This window comes from Anarhichas minor, unplaced genomic scaffold (genome assembly GCF_050575085.1).
Source record: "Anarhichas minor isolate MPS153535 unplaced genomic scaffold, ASM5057508v1 ptg000049l, whole genome shotgun sequence".
Lineage (NCBI taxonomy): Eukaryota > Metazoa > Chordata > Actinopteri > Perciformes > Anarhichadidae > Anarhichas > Anarhichas minor.
In genome coordinates, this window is record NW_027466495.1 from 3,783,281 (window position 1) to 3,800,601 (window position 17,321).

The 17,321-nt window shown below is 43.5% G+C and overlaps 1 protein-coding gene across 1 annotated transcript in view; it reads right to left on the bottom strand.

Annotated features, from left to right (window-relative positions):
• Window positions 1-17,321, bottom strand: part of LOC142971688 (pyruvate carboxylase, mitochondrial-like) — a 131,289-nt gene that overhangs the window by 38,293 nt on the left and 75,675 nt on the right. The window contains exons 3-6 of the mRNA XM_076112307.1: window positions 13,924-14,068; window positions 13,269-13,358; window positions 7,761-7,982; window positions 2,326-2,482 (exon numbers count right to left, since the gene is read on the bottom strand). Coding sequence (XP_075968422.1) covers window positions 2,326-2,482; window positions 7,761-7,982; window positions 13,269-13,358; window positions 13,924-14,068 — 614 coding nt within the window. The remainder of the gene's footprint in view (window positions 1-2,325; window positions 2,483-7,760; window positions 7,983-13,268; window positions 13,359-13,923; window positions 14,069-17,321) is intronic.

Sequence of the window (17,321 nt, forward strand, 5' to 3'; positions counted from 1 at the left end):
TAGCTGTGTTACTGTGAATACAATATTTACCCACACACAGAGCTTTTGTTTTGGCAAATAAACAGACACACTTAATGTTGTGCCACGAGAGGATTACCAGTCCAACGTCTGCGTGTCCGGTGTTTATTTAGCACTACAATGCGAGTGCTCTCTCATGGACGCTGGTTGGCACCAAATCAGAAACACTGTACTGTCCTACATATCTGACTCAGCGCTGATGTAATCATTATGTGAATCATGTTTATCAGAAAGTTGTTTTTCCGTCAAATTAAGTGACAAGAAGATCTAGCTCGCGATCGACCAGCCATTTTAGACATTATAAAATTGTACATCCCCCTTGCTGCAGAGTGTACTGCACTGTGACCCTGTGACATGCACTTTAAATCAATACAAATAAATTAAATGACACTTTGATTTGATTTAGTTGATGAAGACACTTGGGCCACTTGGCAGCGGGGTTCTTGCTGCACTGAAAACGTCGAGGGTGAGAGAGTGACGGAAAGAAGGGAGGAGGGAGAGAGAAAGAGAGAGAGAGAGAGAGAGAGAGAGAGCTGGGCCAGCAGATCAAAGCCATTAATCACAATCATGTGCGCATTTTCGATGGCGCTCCCCCTACGGGACACAGAGTGAGGCGGGGTGGAGAGGGAGACGAAGAGCAGTCGGGATGGAGAGAGGGAGTTAAGAAGAGGGGAGGAAGTGTGTAATGCGGTGAGATGAATGGAGGCATAAAAAGGGAGTTATAAGAGTGGGGATAAATAATGACTATATGATAGGAGAGGGGGAGCAACAAAATAGGGAGGATAGGGGAGGTCTGTGTGCGTGATTCAATGGGAAGGAGGGAGAAGGGGACAGCTGCATTAGTCATAAAGCCACTCCTAATTTATCTGAGGTGAGGGGAATTGCACTGTGCATGTGTGTGTGTGTGTGTGTGTGTGTGTGTGTCCGTGGAACTGCATGCAGGTGTGTGTGTGTGTGCGCTTTTGTATACACGAGTCATCCACATCATCGAGGTAACTTGTGAATTCATTTGGAAAAGTTTTAAAGGCGTGTGTATGCATGTGTGTAGGCAGCGGGGTATTTATGGCCCTAAACACATTTCTAGTGCACATCTGTATCAATGATGTGTGTACGTGTGTGTGTGTGTGCGCGAAATGTGTGGAACTCACCGAGCGTGGTAAGAGGCAACAGGAAAACGTCCACCGAATTGACCTGACTAAATGTGTGTGTGTCACTTGTGTGGTTTGTGGGTAGCTGCTGTTCAGAACATTTAGATATACAGACAAAGCAGCCGTGTGGGCTTCATGTGTGGTATAAATAGAGACCGATAGTTAGAACATAAGTGGAATGAAAGGAGAAGGGGAAATAAGCATTTCATTTATAAGAGTGAATATCAGGATTGATAGATTTCCTACACCACACGGTGTCCAGCACATATGGACTTTCATCACATCACTAGACAACAACAATCACTTTTATGATCATGTAACCGATAATGATGTACACATCCAGCTCTTTCAATGCATTTTGCCAAATCACCTCATCAAAACAACAATTCCACATATTACCTTCGGACAACAGTTATAGTGAGGAACCAATATCTACATTATTGACATCAGGGCTTCATCAAACGTCTTTTGCATTAAATGCTTCTATTGTGGTTTTCGAATGAAGCTTTGAATGTCTGTCATCATATTTCATGACATTATCACCCTAAAACAATGGAGAGAAATATGATTTTGTGTTATTGTGCTTATGTAAATGTCACATATGGTGCTGTTAGGTTGCTGCTAGACTGCCACGGTAATACAGGTGCGTGCGGGAGAGTAAACCATGTGCAGAAGCTGCCTTCAAGACAATGTTATGCAAATTGGTGTTTTACAAAAATTCCATGTTTTCAACACACAAAAATTTGCGGTGTTGTTTTATGTCTCTTGTTTGATCTTTGAAAAATAGGTTTTGAATCTCAATGGTAAATGTTCTAGTAAAATGAATAAATTATTAATAATAAATTATGAAGTTGACTGTATTCTACATACTAAACACTACACTCAGCGTACATAGTATTCAACGCATGCATAGACAATGCAGATGAACCTATTGTGTGCAGTGACCTACATTCACAGCTCTACTTTGTGTGTGTCAGCGTGTTCAGTTCTAGTGGAGAGAATGTATGGATGTGGAAGCAAATACAAAATCAGTTGTACATATTCATGATAAGACTCTCGGTGTTATGCCTGATAGCCCCTTAAACATCTGATTTGTTTCACAACTGGATTAAGATTTTAGAAAATGGAAGTATGAAATGTGCGTGTACGAGTGACTCACTTAAAGACGGCGTTGTCAGGGTAGTTGGTGTAGCCCACAGCGTTGGCCCCACGCAGCAGCATCTGGAAAGGAACGTTTGGTACCAAAGCTCTCAGCTCCTGGAGTCTCTTCCATGGACACTCTGACAGGAAGCGCAGGGCCACATCAAAGGTAGCCCCTACACACACACACACACACACACAGGTAGCAGTATATTATTAGCTGTCATCTGAAGTCTCATCCGTCTTCCGAACTTTGATCTAAATTTTAGACTCCAAAACGAATATTTCAATCTCATCGCGTTACCCACACACACACACACACACACACAAACACACACACACACACACACACACACACACACACACACACACCCAGAGACGGCACACATAATGCACACTAATGGGCGCTCAGATGAAATGTCTGATGACACTTGCACATTCATTGTTCATTCTAGCACTTTCATCATTTCATTCTGAAGTCACTATAAAATCGAAGAAATCTTTCAGTGGGAGAGGCGAAAAAAAACCAGATAGCAATCTCTTATTTCCCTTTCTTGGGGGAGTAGATTAGCGAATCTCATACCCGTTTATCATATCAGCCAGAAATATGGAATCCTCCAGTGATTTTCTGCTGATCCAACACTGTCATCATTAAATTTCATTTGCTGTGCACTCGTACAGTTGGACACAGAGAGAATACTAAGCGCAATTGCTTGCTCCCTGCTCTGGGAGGAGCAGGAATGCCCTGGTCTGGATACCCTCCCCTTAAATCAATTATAATTTCCTCCCCCCCCCGATTTAGATTTCAGGCAGCGTCAGCATCTCTTACACCACTGATTTGGAGCAGAAATGCCTCCAAGCAATCCTATCTGATGTTAAACATAGTAGTACTATAGCATGTGAGATATCAAAAACGTGATGCTGAACAAAGAATTCAGCAGAATTTGCTCTAATAATTTGATAACGGCAATGAGGGCCGACAGCTGGCCCCAAATATCGGAACATTAGGCAGGAGCACCGGGCAGATAGGCAGCCGACAATCTGTCACGAAGATGAGCTGAAATAAATCGGGGAGAAAGACGGTAACAAGCCCGTTACGCAATGCCCACACTTGCAATGAATTCAACACCCCGTGTAATGTTTAACGAAAGAAAAGAGGAAAAACCTGGAAAAGGTGCTGCGGGAATATATACGCCTGTAACATCTTCTGTAGGCATGGTAGGTAAGAGTACACTTTATACAGAACTCAATAATAATAAACACTAAATGCTCTCATATTGACAAACTCTTTACTTCATCCAAATCTCCCCTGGTGGAAAAATAAAGTTCTATAAAACTGCTATCTCTTGAGCCAATAAAGGAAAGCCCATGATAAATAAAAATCATGAACATCTATAATTTAAATCATTGAGTTGCACACACACACACACACTGCAGTTATCAGCATTTTTTGCTTAAGTGTGCAAGTATGGCCCTGATGCATCAGACAGTTTATCTCGTCGGATCAATGTTTATGTCTCTGCGATTCCAGTTAATCGCTCTGGATTGGTTGATTTGCCGTTGCTACCCGTGCTGGTCAGGCTTGGCGTGTTTAGTGTCCACTGCCTGTGCCGTACCAGGAAACAGCTCATATTCCTTAAAACATGCAACGGTTCTGTGAAACACTGATTACACAACGGCAGGGCACACACACACACACACACACACACCAACATGTGATTAGGAATCTGCCGCATTACCATCAGATAAATTTGCCAACTGTGAAATATATGTTAGGAACCATATAGATACACTATGTGACCCAATTAATTTCACTGTATCGTCCATGGTGTAGGGAGGAACACTATATCAGGAAGGGACTTAATCCTAAAAGAGCATTCACAGGCCTAACATCTCCAATGACTCATTCTGCCTCTATAGAAGTGTCATTCTTGCATAGGGGTAACTGTGTTCAATACTCGCATGGTCCTCTCCCTTAGCAATTCACTTCGGGGAAGTGATTCAAGCACAGCCGAGTGTAATGTTCTCTATCTCTGATCACTTTGTACTAAAGGTGTATTGTATAGGGACGTCCTATCAAGAGAGGCATGGTAGTTAATCCTCCTATGGCCGTTGAGTGATTTATGAGGAGCTGTTTAAAGGTATTACAAGCTGTCCTTGTGGGACAGTGTGTACTAGAGCTGAACCTTTCCACTGCAGCGTCATGGTAGTCCGATTCGTGTTTCACAACCTGAATCAATACCGTGCGAGAGCGTGGCTGGCAACTAGTGTGTGTGGGAACGTCGGGGGAGGGAAACAAACGGTCTGATATTCACACATTATACTGACGGGACGGTAAAAGATTACAACGTTGTCTTATCAAAGAGGCACTCCTATAATTTCCCCTCACGAAGTATACGCTCCACAAGGGGAGTAACCACTCATCCTGTGAAAGCAGTATTGTAATGCTCTGGAGGAGCCGTGTGAGAAAATAACACCCGATGGTGTGTCCGATTGGGCCCGACACTTCAAAGAGAAAAAAGGGATGGAAGTAGATAGGAGACTCGTAAAAGGCAATATATAAAACCAAGGGGAAATAAATGCATAACCCACGATGAAATGTATTTCGTGAACACTGGTTTGGCTTCTTTTAGAGTAGAAGAGCTGCTGTAAAAAAATAACACGGATTATGTTTGTGTGTAAGAAAAGCGAAAAACAAGCAACTGAGCTGAACTTCGTGTTAAAAGGCCGGGTGGCAGATGCAGGAGGGATTCAGAGGGATCATATCTCAAGAATGAATTCCGCCTTTAAGTGTTTAGATCATCGTGAACGTACTATTCTGTGCTCTCTGACTCATGATCACATCATGTAGGAGGCACCGACAGCTCAAGAGGATCCACTAGCATATTACATTTCTCTTCGCTGATTCACTCGTTCGCTCTCTTTTTAACATCGGCCCATCACAGAACCATCGTGTCAGGAGGTGTTTAAGCGTCTGACTCCCGTTCCTTCGCGTGATTTCAATGATGTACTATGGCTGTCGTGGTATAAATGGGAGAGAGGCATGCATATATTCACTCGCTCTGACTTTTTTATGAAGACAGAGCACTGTTTGAACTTCAAGAGCTTTCATTGACGGAAGATTTTCGAAACTCGACTCCCACCGCAATACACACATCCACAGCTTTATGAGAGCGTTTAGACGGAAAGACACAAAAGGAAGATGTATTCAGCGCGCTCTCTCTCGTCGTTTTATCATAACTGGATTCGATTCGGGGGCCAGACTGTTCTACGGTGTTTACCTTGAGCTTTCACTGTAGCAAATGCCCACATTAAGAGTCTTTACCATATTGTCAGCTCAGCTTAGAATGATCATGTGCTTGGCAGAATAGTCAGTTGAAGTGAGTGGTGACATTATGGCAAAACCGTATTAAATGTATCTTTGGAATCATTGATGTTGAGGCTTAGTTGAGAAAATCTTACCACACTGCATCTCTCCGGCTTTTGTACAGTTCAATGGGCCATTGGTTTAGGCTTTCAAAGCCCATGAGAGGGCTCGGTTTAGCAAACAGGAAGCTCATACTAAACTAACATCTTGAACGCTCAACCATGAAGCGGTCTCAACGCATGCTTTCTATCAGGTTTGGTTGACAGTTTCCTGTTTCTCACACAGATGAAGAACCTGATGGAAAGCTGAGTTTGTGCTCTTTCATTAGTAAAACATATAGACATGAATTACTGTGCTATGAGATTAACTATCGGCCCCGCTGGACTGTGTGTAGACGCAGGGAGACGCTGTCGGAGAGTGATAGGATCCTCAGGAGCAAAGCCCTCAGAGAGGTGCTGTTATTGCTGCATGACTGTAAATGACGGTAAACAACATTTTAATGTGTGCTGAAAAATGGTGGACGCAAGTCTTTTTTTTAAAGTCTTCAAATATAAGATAACAAACTGTTAAAAAGGAATGTATGTCCCTTAATGGAAGCCCTTTCCCCTTTCAGAACTGGCTCGCACAGTATAATGAGACATGCAGAGAGTAGAGTGGCACCTTTTTAACAATATCCTGCAGAGTGAAGAACCGAGTTCACCGAGAGGTTTTCACGGGCTCTCTTCAAAGATTTACTTTTAATGTAACTCCTCAAACACGGCTAACCTGAACCGGTGTCATCTTTCTCTGGTCAGTCTCGTCAAGACGGCAGTCATATCCAAATATCCTTCTTATCTGTTTAAACATGAGGTGAGTAGAGAGTTACTTGATGTGACTTGTGCTCAATATGCTCTCCCACAGTAATGAACGTGTGTCGTGATCAGCTAAGCAGGAGGAATTCAACCTTCGAAAGCACTGAAAAGGTTTCACTGGAGAGTTTCTCTCCTTGCATTTTTTGTTTTTTTTCTCACTTTGTTTAACCATCTAACGATGAGCACCAGTCACTAGAACAGAAACCCTTTTTACTTCAGGCCTTTGTTGCTCGGTTCTTATGTTTGTTCTTGTGATCCACTGAAAGCACTCCAAGTAAAATAAGCATAATCGCTCTGAGTGGTTTTCTATAATTGAGCATTAAATTAAATGTTTCAACCTCAAGAGGTTCACTGGGCATATCTCTTCCACAAATGTGAGTATCCTAAGGAGAGCTGAATTTACTCTTTGAAACCAGTTCATAACAATTGCACTTCACATCGGACCATTATCAAGAAGTGTTGATAATTGGTCTCGTCGTCGACTGTTCAGACATGAGGCACGTCGTTTTTGTTCTCTGGCCAATTTCAGAGTAATTGCAAATTATGAAGGGACTCTATTGGACTGTTCGTGCCTCACGAGGTTTCAATAACGGGTGATTTTCTCTATTCATTCAAGAGCAAGGCAAGAAGTACTATCATTGTCTGTTGAGGGAACTCGCTGAAGACCGACTTGTGGGAGAGAGGCGATGGAGGCACGAGATATGCTTTCAAATGGCACATGATTTTCACAGCTCAAAGAAGAAAAACAAAGAGGTACAATCACTGTCACAAACGAAACACGGAGCGGATCTACAGCGAGAGTGGGAAGAGAATGGAGAGGACAGGCATCGCTGTTACGAAGCATTAAAACGTGGGAGCACATACAGAAAGAGTTTTAATTAAAATGATAACCATCAGAAAAGGGAAATTCAGGCTTATCATGACTGCTCGTATGAGATCACATATCGTGGGTCTTTCCTCATTACTAGGAATCTTCCGAGTGTCAAATCGTGGTGTTGCTGCAGGTTCTTGTATCTATGTAATTTGATACCACTTTAATGTTTCTACGCTAAGAAATAAAGCTGGAACAAGGTGACAGTTAGCTTAGCCTGAAGACTGGAAGCAGTGGGAAACTGCTGGCCTAGCTCTGCCAACCAGCACCTTCTGCTTAATCGGTACTGAAACAATAACTTGTGGAACTATTTCACAGCGATGAAAAGATTCCATATGTTGTCATTCAGCACAAAAGACACCCACCTCCCCAGTTCTCCACGCTGAAGAGGTTGCTGAAGTTGTGGCTGACGAATGGCGAGATCTTCTTCAGGTCGTGGGTCCGAACCCTGGTGGCCAGGAGCGATTGGTGGGCATCCCTGAAGGTGGTATCCATGAGCAGCAGGCCTTGGTGGGCACGGACAGCCTTGGCGAACCCCTCGGGACCGTCACGCAGCAACACGTCCCGGAAACCTACTGGAGGGTCGCCTATTAGCGAAGGAGGGAGAGAAAGGAGAATTAATGTCGAGAAGAAGGATACAGGGGGAGAATGAAAGGGAAACGGGTTATATGTGAAATAGCAGTTTGTGAGAAATCAAGAGGAAATGTTCAACTAAATTCTACCAGATTTTGTTGATAATTGTTTTGACCAAGTGCACAAGATGTTCGAGTAGCCCGGACGAGCAGGTAAGCCAAGTGATTTACACAGCGTTCTCTTTTAAGTTGTGCTTTTGACAACACTTGACTCAAGTAGATCAACTAGAAAATTAAACGAGAACTCAAGCCCAGCAGCCATCTTATTAGACACACCACCCACCGATTTGTAAAAATGGATTTCTCCTGCTAACAGTGACTCATTCGGCCATGATGTTTCTATTTAAAGTAAGCAGCTACTGTTTAGTGAAACAAAAGATCCCAGTGACTGAGCTCGGTACTCTACGTTTGCCACCCGAAGGCAAACCGGATCCAGAATGGCTGCTATTGCACTTTTCATGCGTCTCTAATTTCTCAGCCTTATCAGGCCTGTGACCCTGTTTTTAGGTCCCAAATTTACACCAGCAATCAGAGAGCTGCTGTCGTGATGACCGTATTTGAGCATGACATACGTTTATGTTCTATTTTCAAGTGTGGAGGCAGCTCCACATGGATTACATTGGAATTCTATATTTTGTACCCTTTAAGAATCCATGTTCTTTGGCATATTGATATGTTTTATATATCCCGATATAAATATATAAAACATGAGTCTTAAAATTGTCCAACGAGTATGTCTGCTGAATATCCCCAGACCCAAAGCCTACAGCCATGCTAGCTCTTAGTCAATGCACACTAACAGCTCCTAATTAGCACTTAACACAAAGTATACATGGGAAGGTCATTCGTTTTGCAGGTACTTGGTATCGCAGAAATAACATTTTGACCTGATGATGGCACAAAGTCATTATGATTCGTCCCGTGGGGAACGCTTGTCTGTACCAAATGTCATGGCAATCCATCCAATCCATCCAATAGTTTCACTGAAAACCACAAAAAGTGAAACTCAAACGATAGCACAAAAAGGACATGTCAGGTAATCACAAAAGTTATTATGATCAATCTTCTGGAGATCCTGGATGTCTGTAAAAAAATGTCTTCCAATCCATCCTGTTGCGATATAATGGAGAAGTGAAAATGTTGACCTGCTGGTGGCGTCTATATAAAATGCCAGGCTTATCCTCTGGAGACCATGAATGCCTTATAAATAATTTCATAGCAATCCATCCTACAGATAATTCAGCCTGGAACAACGTTGATGGATCAACATTGCCATCCATGGAGCCATGCTGCTCTAACAAAAAGACAAGAGCTATGCAAGCTTGTGTATGAGCTAGAAACGGGTACATCACATGAGCAATATTCAATTAGAGTTTTTCAGAAACCTTGTAGCATGCACTCCCCGAGAAACCCAGGATGAAGACTGCCGAACATGTCGGCATAACCGCTATCGGTTGCTAAAAGCTTCCACAAGGAGGAATATAATCCATCGCTGAGGAATCCCCAAGACAAATGCCGTATTTTCCAGTTCATAAAAACTAAGTAGTTCTCAAAACAAACAAATTAAACAGTGTAGAAACCTTTTCCCTACAGGCTCTGCCTGAACCAACCCTCCTATGCTAATCCTGCTCTTTGCCTTGCAATTTAACACAAGCACAACCAGAGGCAATCAAATATTGGAGGTGGAATTGAGATCTATTTTTGCTGCAGTGTGTACAATAATCAATCAATTAGATTAGTAAATCGCGAGGCCTAGATGAGCTCTGTGAAATCACACCGCCGTAGCAAATAGATACAGACACTTTGAACTTATCAAGATCTGCGTATAATACGGCTGAGTGGAGAACACCCCGCACACCTACACAGAAGAAGAGTATTCATTCTCAAAGTCCTCCCATTTCTCACACAAACGTGCTTTCTATGGTTTTTTTTACACCACTCTAACATAATGGATAGTTAATTAGGTCTCGTGTACTGGGACTACTGGGACTAAACAATGGCCTGTGCATGCGATACGTTTCCAAGAGAGAGGCAGTTGCAGCGTTCGAGTGGATTTGTGTGTCGTATCGTGCAGTGCAGAAACAAAAAGTAATAAAGAGATAGAAGTCCCAAGCGGATGCTGTGCTTGACAATTGACCCACTTACGCACACACTTTTCTTTGCATTGAAAACACCCCACTCCCACTACCTAGCTTCTGAGCCCTCACGTCTCCCCCTGTTTATCTCAGGCTGGTGTCAGTTCATACCTCTTCACTCGTTGGGCCCTCTCTTCACACTCAACTCATCCCCGGCTAATGTGACCAGGCAGAGCGATAGCCACAATGCTCAGAGGCACTTCTTTATGTGCAATTTGTGCAGAAGATAATCTCAGAGAAATAACAGCTTGAGTCGTCACCGTCCTGTGCTGGCATCTGCCTCCTGAGAAGACAGGTAAATGTCTTGTATCTTTGTGTTGAGGGAACTTTTAATTGGCACATCCTGGTGGGAGTGCTAATCGATGCTTTATGACAGTCAGGTGTGCTGGAAGAGCCAATCAATTAAGCCGGAACATGTTAAGAGCAGACTTGTTAAAGAGTTGTAAGACTGTGTGCTACAGAAAAGTTTAATCATTTAGAATTCACAAAATATATCCTTTTCTTTATAGCTTTACCAAATATGTATGTTACATTTAGTTATTGTTTGCTATTTGCCACAACTTCTAAAACACTGCCTGCTGGAAAACTTTTGACTGACACCAGCTTCAAGAAAAAGGGGATTTGTTTTCTTCAAAATAGCTGTATTGGAGGTGTGAAACAAACAAATTGAAAGAAATGTTTTAAGAACAAAGAAGAAGAAAAAAAGTTACCTTGCAGTACACACGCACAGTATCTTGAGGATTCAGAAAGCCACATTTAAGACTCTTTATGACTCCTTTTAAGCTACCTGGAAATGAGTTTTGGAGCTAAACAAAAGCAAAACAAAGAAATAAATACAGTCCTTTCTGTTTGAAGATGGCTAATGAAAGCGTCACAAACTAGAAACAGGAAAATTATTCAAGACATTAATTCCATTCGTGCACAGATTTAGCATATTGTGCTACAAACTCCCCTTCTACTGTAACCCGAAGAGTGGAAATACAGCTCACAAATGGGAGGAGGAAAGTAGTCCGTCTTTTTTATTAGTCAGACTTCCTAAAGCTAGCTCACAGGCATCTGGTGATTAACCTCTACATGTCCTCCATTAAATAAATCCAGACAATAATTGGAACAAGGTGTACTTCTACACCATCGATGAAGCACCAGCAATCAGCCTTCACAGGGAAACGATTTAGACCACAAATCCTAATTAGAAAATAATGGCTTTCAGTACTTAACATGTTGTGTCAGGACACCCTCGGCCTGTCTTTCAGGAACACTTTCACTGCCCTCTCTCCTCGCTGTGGAGGGAACTCCGGGATAATAGCCTTTCTCGTCACCCTTCCTCTTTCTCCTTATCTGTAGGTGTGATGTTATGAGATGACAATGTTCTGATCTTTGCTCCTCTCTGTTCACAGTAATACTCCTCATCCTGCCCTCTTTTCTCATGCATCTATCTCCGTCAGTGTATATCTCCCTGCCCGCCACTGTGGCGATTTCCTCCACATATGGGGATTATGCCCGAACCCCCTCCTCTCCTTCCATGCCCCTGTCCCTCCCTCCATCCATCCACAGAGTGTGATAATACAGCCCTAATCCCTCTCTTCTCCCAATCCCTCCGCCGAATGAAAGAAAGGATATAAGCACATTACAAATCTCATTACTAGGCTTTAGGTATGCCTCTGTGCGTGCCTGTGCTGCATACAACTGCTTCATCAGCTGCTTACAGTAAGGGGGGGGGGGTTCTGCCTATAGAGTACCTGCTCAGTACAGTGCATGTGCAAGTGTGTGATTTTCAAGAGTCAATACTGTGTGCCTGCTGCAATAAGAGGGACGGGCAATGATAGCCGTGAACAGAAGATTTCCACAAGAAGACAAGTGGTGGGTAGACGCAGAGACGCACGCTCACTCACTCACAGGCAGACTCACACACGGAAGATTAGATTGTCCTATTCTACTCCATTACGTTCCACTGTGCGTGGTTTTTAGATGTCAGATTTGATTAGTTATGCCCGATTAGGATTCATATTATTCACATTATTTTGTTATAAATTGGTGTTTACTGGGCACGCTGGGGTATGTGCTGAGGCAGAACAGGGTGCTGATGAACATGTCAAATTGATACAGCTCACTATTTTGTTGCTGTCAAAAGAAGCAGCTGCAGAAATCCATGCCAGTCTGCACCAACTCACAAAAAAATACACCTGGGAGCGCAGTGGCAAAATGGCCACAGATAAGACACATTTTCTACATTTCAATACTTAAAAAAAAAGCATATTTAGTTGTAGAAAACGAGCACCTCTAATCGTCATTTCAAAATGAATATTTTTATATTTCAGCCTTAGTTTAACCTTTCAAAACTCACGAAGACACTCTAGTTAGTGAACGGAGCGAAAAAGAAAAAAAAAAAAACCCACAGAGCTCGACTCCAGAGACTCCAAGTGGCTCAACAAGCTCGTCAAAGAGCCCAGCTTGGCCTTGGGCCTTTCCTGAGAGAGTCCAGGGTTGCTGGTGCAGAGCAGGGTGAGAAGCATAGAACTTCTGCCTTCACGAACAATGAACTGCACCCTCTCGTCCCTGTACTCACAGCTCAGCGGAGCACTCTGGGCCAAAACCCTTTTCCTCCCCGAGTGCTAAACTGAGCCATTTAGGAAGGCCTTTCCGCCTACAGCTATCGGCCTGGTCGACAGCCCATTTGTCATTCGGCGGGGGCTTTTATCCAAAGTGCCCCACGGATTACATTTTTAGCATGGGAGTCCCGGGAGAAATGAAACCCCTAACCCTTGCAGTGCCTTGCTAAATTAGTCCAAATGTAATACATGCAATAAGGGTGATGCATTGTGGCATTATTATGGTAACATTGGCCAGTGATGCTTTCAAAAGAATAACGCAAAGACAATATTCAATTATCAGTTGCTGGTCTTGTTGACACGTTGCCCTGCACACAGAGCTACACAGTTTTTTTCATTGCTGAAGCTTTATTGCACAAACTGCTTTAAATGCTTTGGCAGGGTATAACATCTTATTTTGATAGGGGATAAAGGAGGTGACTGGGTTGGCATAATAACGTGTGATAAGAGTGTGAATTCTGCATCGCTATTGGCTGAATTGCATGCGATTGACATACCCATGGTGCCAGGAGGGATGACGGGGTCTATGGACGAAGGCTTGGCCTTGACTGGGATGGGTGTGGTTGGTCCATTTACCATCACATGACCTGAAGTATACAAAAAGAGAATACAAGTCAGATGCAGTTCTGTAGAGCATGACACCTTTTCTTTGTCTGCCAATTGGTGGAACCTTGGATTAAACACCACCGGTTTAAAGTTTGAGTCGTATACAAACCAGCTCGGCACTTCTTCCCTCTCTGGTTTTTATCCTCCAACTGTAATATCCCAGATTTCAGATTTAAATGTTGTTATTGGATCCATTATAAGCATTATAGCCGTCTGTCATTTTTTGTCTGAGCCAGAAAGTCATAATTCTGCACTGACAAAATGTTGTTTTGCATTGGCGGTACGCTCACTGGAATCACCACGATCAGCTCAGCTAATAGTTACTTCCTGATTAAACGCTGGATAAACGACTGTGGAAGCCACAGAAACAATCATGGAATGATAGCTCATAGGATATTTCAGAGCTATAATCCTGGCTGATTAAATATAGGCCGAGTTGAATGTACAGTTTGAAACAGACTGAACTTACCACTAGATATAAGGCAGTCAGAAACACAGCTGTGACGTCGCAGCATTTGAGCGCGTGTGTGCTGCGTATGCACTCACCCAGGTAGTGCAGTAGCTTCTGGGCTCGGTTCTGGGTGGGCTTGAGGTTGAAGAGTTCCTGGTTCTCGTCGATAAACTGGGTGTCCACGGTGGAGTGGAGGAACTGGTGGTTGTTGAACACATTCTGGAGGAACGGGATGTTGGTCTAGAGATGGAGCGACAGGTGGATAAACAAGAGGGGGAGGTTTAGAATCCGTTGCCGTCTTTATTGAGCGTTTTACACAGCGTGCTGAGGTAGCTGCAGCAACAGAATGCATCGTATAGAGAGACAAGACAGTCAAGAAAGCAATCAGTCAGTCCTGTTCTGCAAATGAATCACATGAAAGAAACGAGAGCAGTTCTTTTGAAGACAAGATTTCTCTAAAGAGCCACATTCAAATAACGGAGACCGCTGCACAATCTCAGCTTCAACAGACAAAACACACACACACACACACACACACACACACACACACAATCAGAGCAGAGAGACAAAGTCAACTGTTGAAATTAATTACATTCCGTTTCTATTTTGTTGTTGTTTGTTTGCCTCAAAAGTATTATCACGCCAATTAAGCTCTCTAAATTAACAAAAGGAGGGGGGGGGGGGGGGGTGGATGAGAGAGGAGAGATGTAATTGTTAGGAGTTAATTTCATTACTACATTTGTTGCTTATTTTTTTTAAGGGGGGGGGGGGGGAGATTGACAGAAGAAAAAGGGAGGAGGGGGGAGAGATTAGTAGAAAGGAATGCTAGTTGGAAGGATTCAGTGAAAGGAGGATGTGGTAATATGGTCTTGGAGCGGCTTTAGATGCGTTTGTCGTTGTTTAATGTCCCCAAGGGAAGGTAGCGAGTGAAGGAATGTAAACTGTGTGGAAAGATTATTTCTCTTTTTGTTTGCCAAGAGTGTCTTTGCATATGACCCCAAACATGTCGGAGTCTTAAGCGACATTTAAAAAGAAGCCACTCATGACCCCTGCATTCAAGTATCCTTTTTTTAAACACACGCAACAAGATTCCCCAAGGACCTCCTGGCTATTGGGTTTAATGCAGCTCCTTCTAAGCCCACAAATGCAACATCCGCCTCACTATCTACATATGTACAGCCCACAAACAGATCTCTCTGTCTCACACACACACACACACACACACACGGGCGTAAGGATACAAACGGCTCACATTAAATATAACCCACAGATGGACAGAATTTACAACCACAATTTGGACGTTTAGCTGACCCACGCAGACCCAGAGTGGCTTGAAATAATTGTTGCAGCACAGTCACTCAGGAACCACACTTACACATACCTCATTACTGGCACTGGGAGAGAGAGAGAGAGAGAGAGAGAGAGGGGGAGATGCAGCAGAGAGATCAATGTGCTCGGGTGAATAAAGCGCACCGATACAGGCAGAATGAGATGTATAGTAACAGAGGGCCTGAGTTTCTTTACATCTCCGTCTTTTATTAGGAGCAGAGAGAAGAAAGACACACAGAGCAATATCTATATTTCAGCTGACAAGGAAAAGTCTCATTCCAGAGAGAGGGAGTTAAAGCAGAAGAAAGAGACATCTTCCACTTTGTCAATGTATAGAGCCAATAAAGCACCATTTATAGAGGCGGGTTTCATTCTCTGACGCACACAAAATGACTGCGTATCCTCAGACTCAGAGAGCCGGACAGCAGAAACAGAGGAGAGCCGAGGGATTTGTACAGCTGTACTGCACTGTGCCAGGCCTTGGGCTGCGGACCAAAACAGTAATTGCAATACGACTTCAGAGACCTGTGGTCGTCATATTTTCATCCATTTATAGTCTCTGGCAGGATAACTGCATTACGATATGCTGCTGCCATGCATGCCCTTGTAATTGGGGGAAATAAGCAGCTATGTGAAATCTGGATATTGTCGTATTTTACATTTCTATACAATCAAAATTGAAGCGTCGACTGTAGCCTACTGCAGACTGGTCAAAGCAAGCTGGTTAGGTTTAGCTTAGCATCAAGGCTGGTAACAAGAGGCAACAGCTAGCCTAGCGTCATCCAAAGGTAACAATCTCTGCCTACCAGCAGCAGGTCCAAGCTTACGAATGAACACTATGTCTCGCGCATCCCCATTTCCAGACTTTGTGCTAAGCTAACCAGCTACTGGCAGTGGCATCATATTTACTGTACAGGTTTGAGCGAGGTATCGACCTTCTCATATAACTCTTGGCAAGGAAGGAAAAAAAACAACAAGATGTTGAACTATTTCTCTATATCTCATACGTCTTTACTGACGGATGATATTTTCCCAAATTAGACAAGGTCCAAGGTTGAAAAAGAGCAACAACAAGGAAAGATTTCAGATTTGTATTTGTTATTACCTCCTTTGGAGGAGAGTTCTTTTTCTTTTTTTTTAATTGGCCTTGGAACGTTTTGACATTTAACCTGTTTGGAATTTTTCCTATATATGTGAACTTCATCTATTATTTATACGCGTAAACAAACCTAATGGGAGTGATCAAAAGGTATGAATAAAAAAAAACAACGTGGAGAGGAGCGTGACAGAGAATGACAGACAAACAACACAAACAGGCGCTATTAACGGACGACTCTAAAAACAATGGAGAGGGTTCGCAGACTCCGTTAACACATGGAGGTTTGTCCTTTCCCTCTCTGCTGTAGCAGATCAATGTGTTCATTATCAGGCTGCTCTGTGAGCCTGTGGCTGCCACGCACACCAACACACACATTCCCTTCACTCTTCCTCCATGCTTCCCCCTAATGATGAGAAACACACTCCCTCAAAATGGCCCACCCACACACACAGGTCCCTCTCTTTACCCCGCTCAGTATCTATGTGGCATTTCTTCTTTCACTCTTCATCTGGCTCTCGGCGATATCGCTCACACACGCACACACACACACACACAGAGAGACAGATACTCGACAGAGGCCCTTCCCTGATTTAGATGCCCTGTAACAACCGATTGGCTACAGCTCTCGGAGCGTGTGTGCACAGCATGCAAAGCGCACACGTGCACACAGCATGCAAAGCGCACACGTGCACACAGCATGCAAAGCACACACGTGCACACAGCATGCAAAGCGCACACGTGCACACAGCATGCAAAGCGCACACGTGCACACACGCTTTCTCGCCAGTAATGATTGTGGGCCCCGATGCTGTTCAGACCGCAAACGCCAGCAGCTACACACACCTTTGAGAACTGTGTTAGTTTTAGAGGGAAAGTAAACATGTCTACATGTGAATTCATGCTCGCACAGGCACACGTTTACACACACCCACGCTCTAGCAAGTTAGCGCGCACACAGACACGCACGAGGCTCAGTATCAGAAGTCACTGCCTCCTTTCGGTGCAGAAGAAAATCCTCTGTACTCTTCTTTCTTCACAGAAATGTCACAGGATTCGGATTATCCT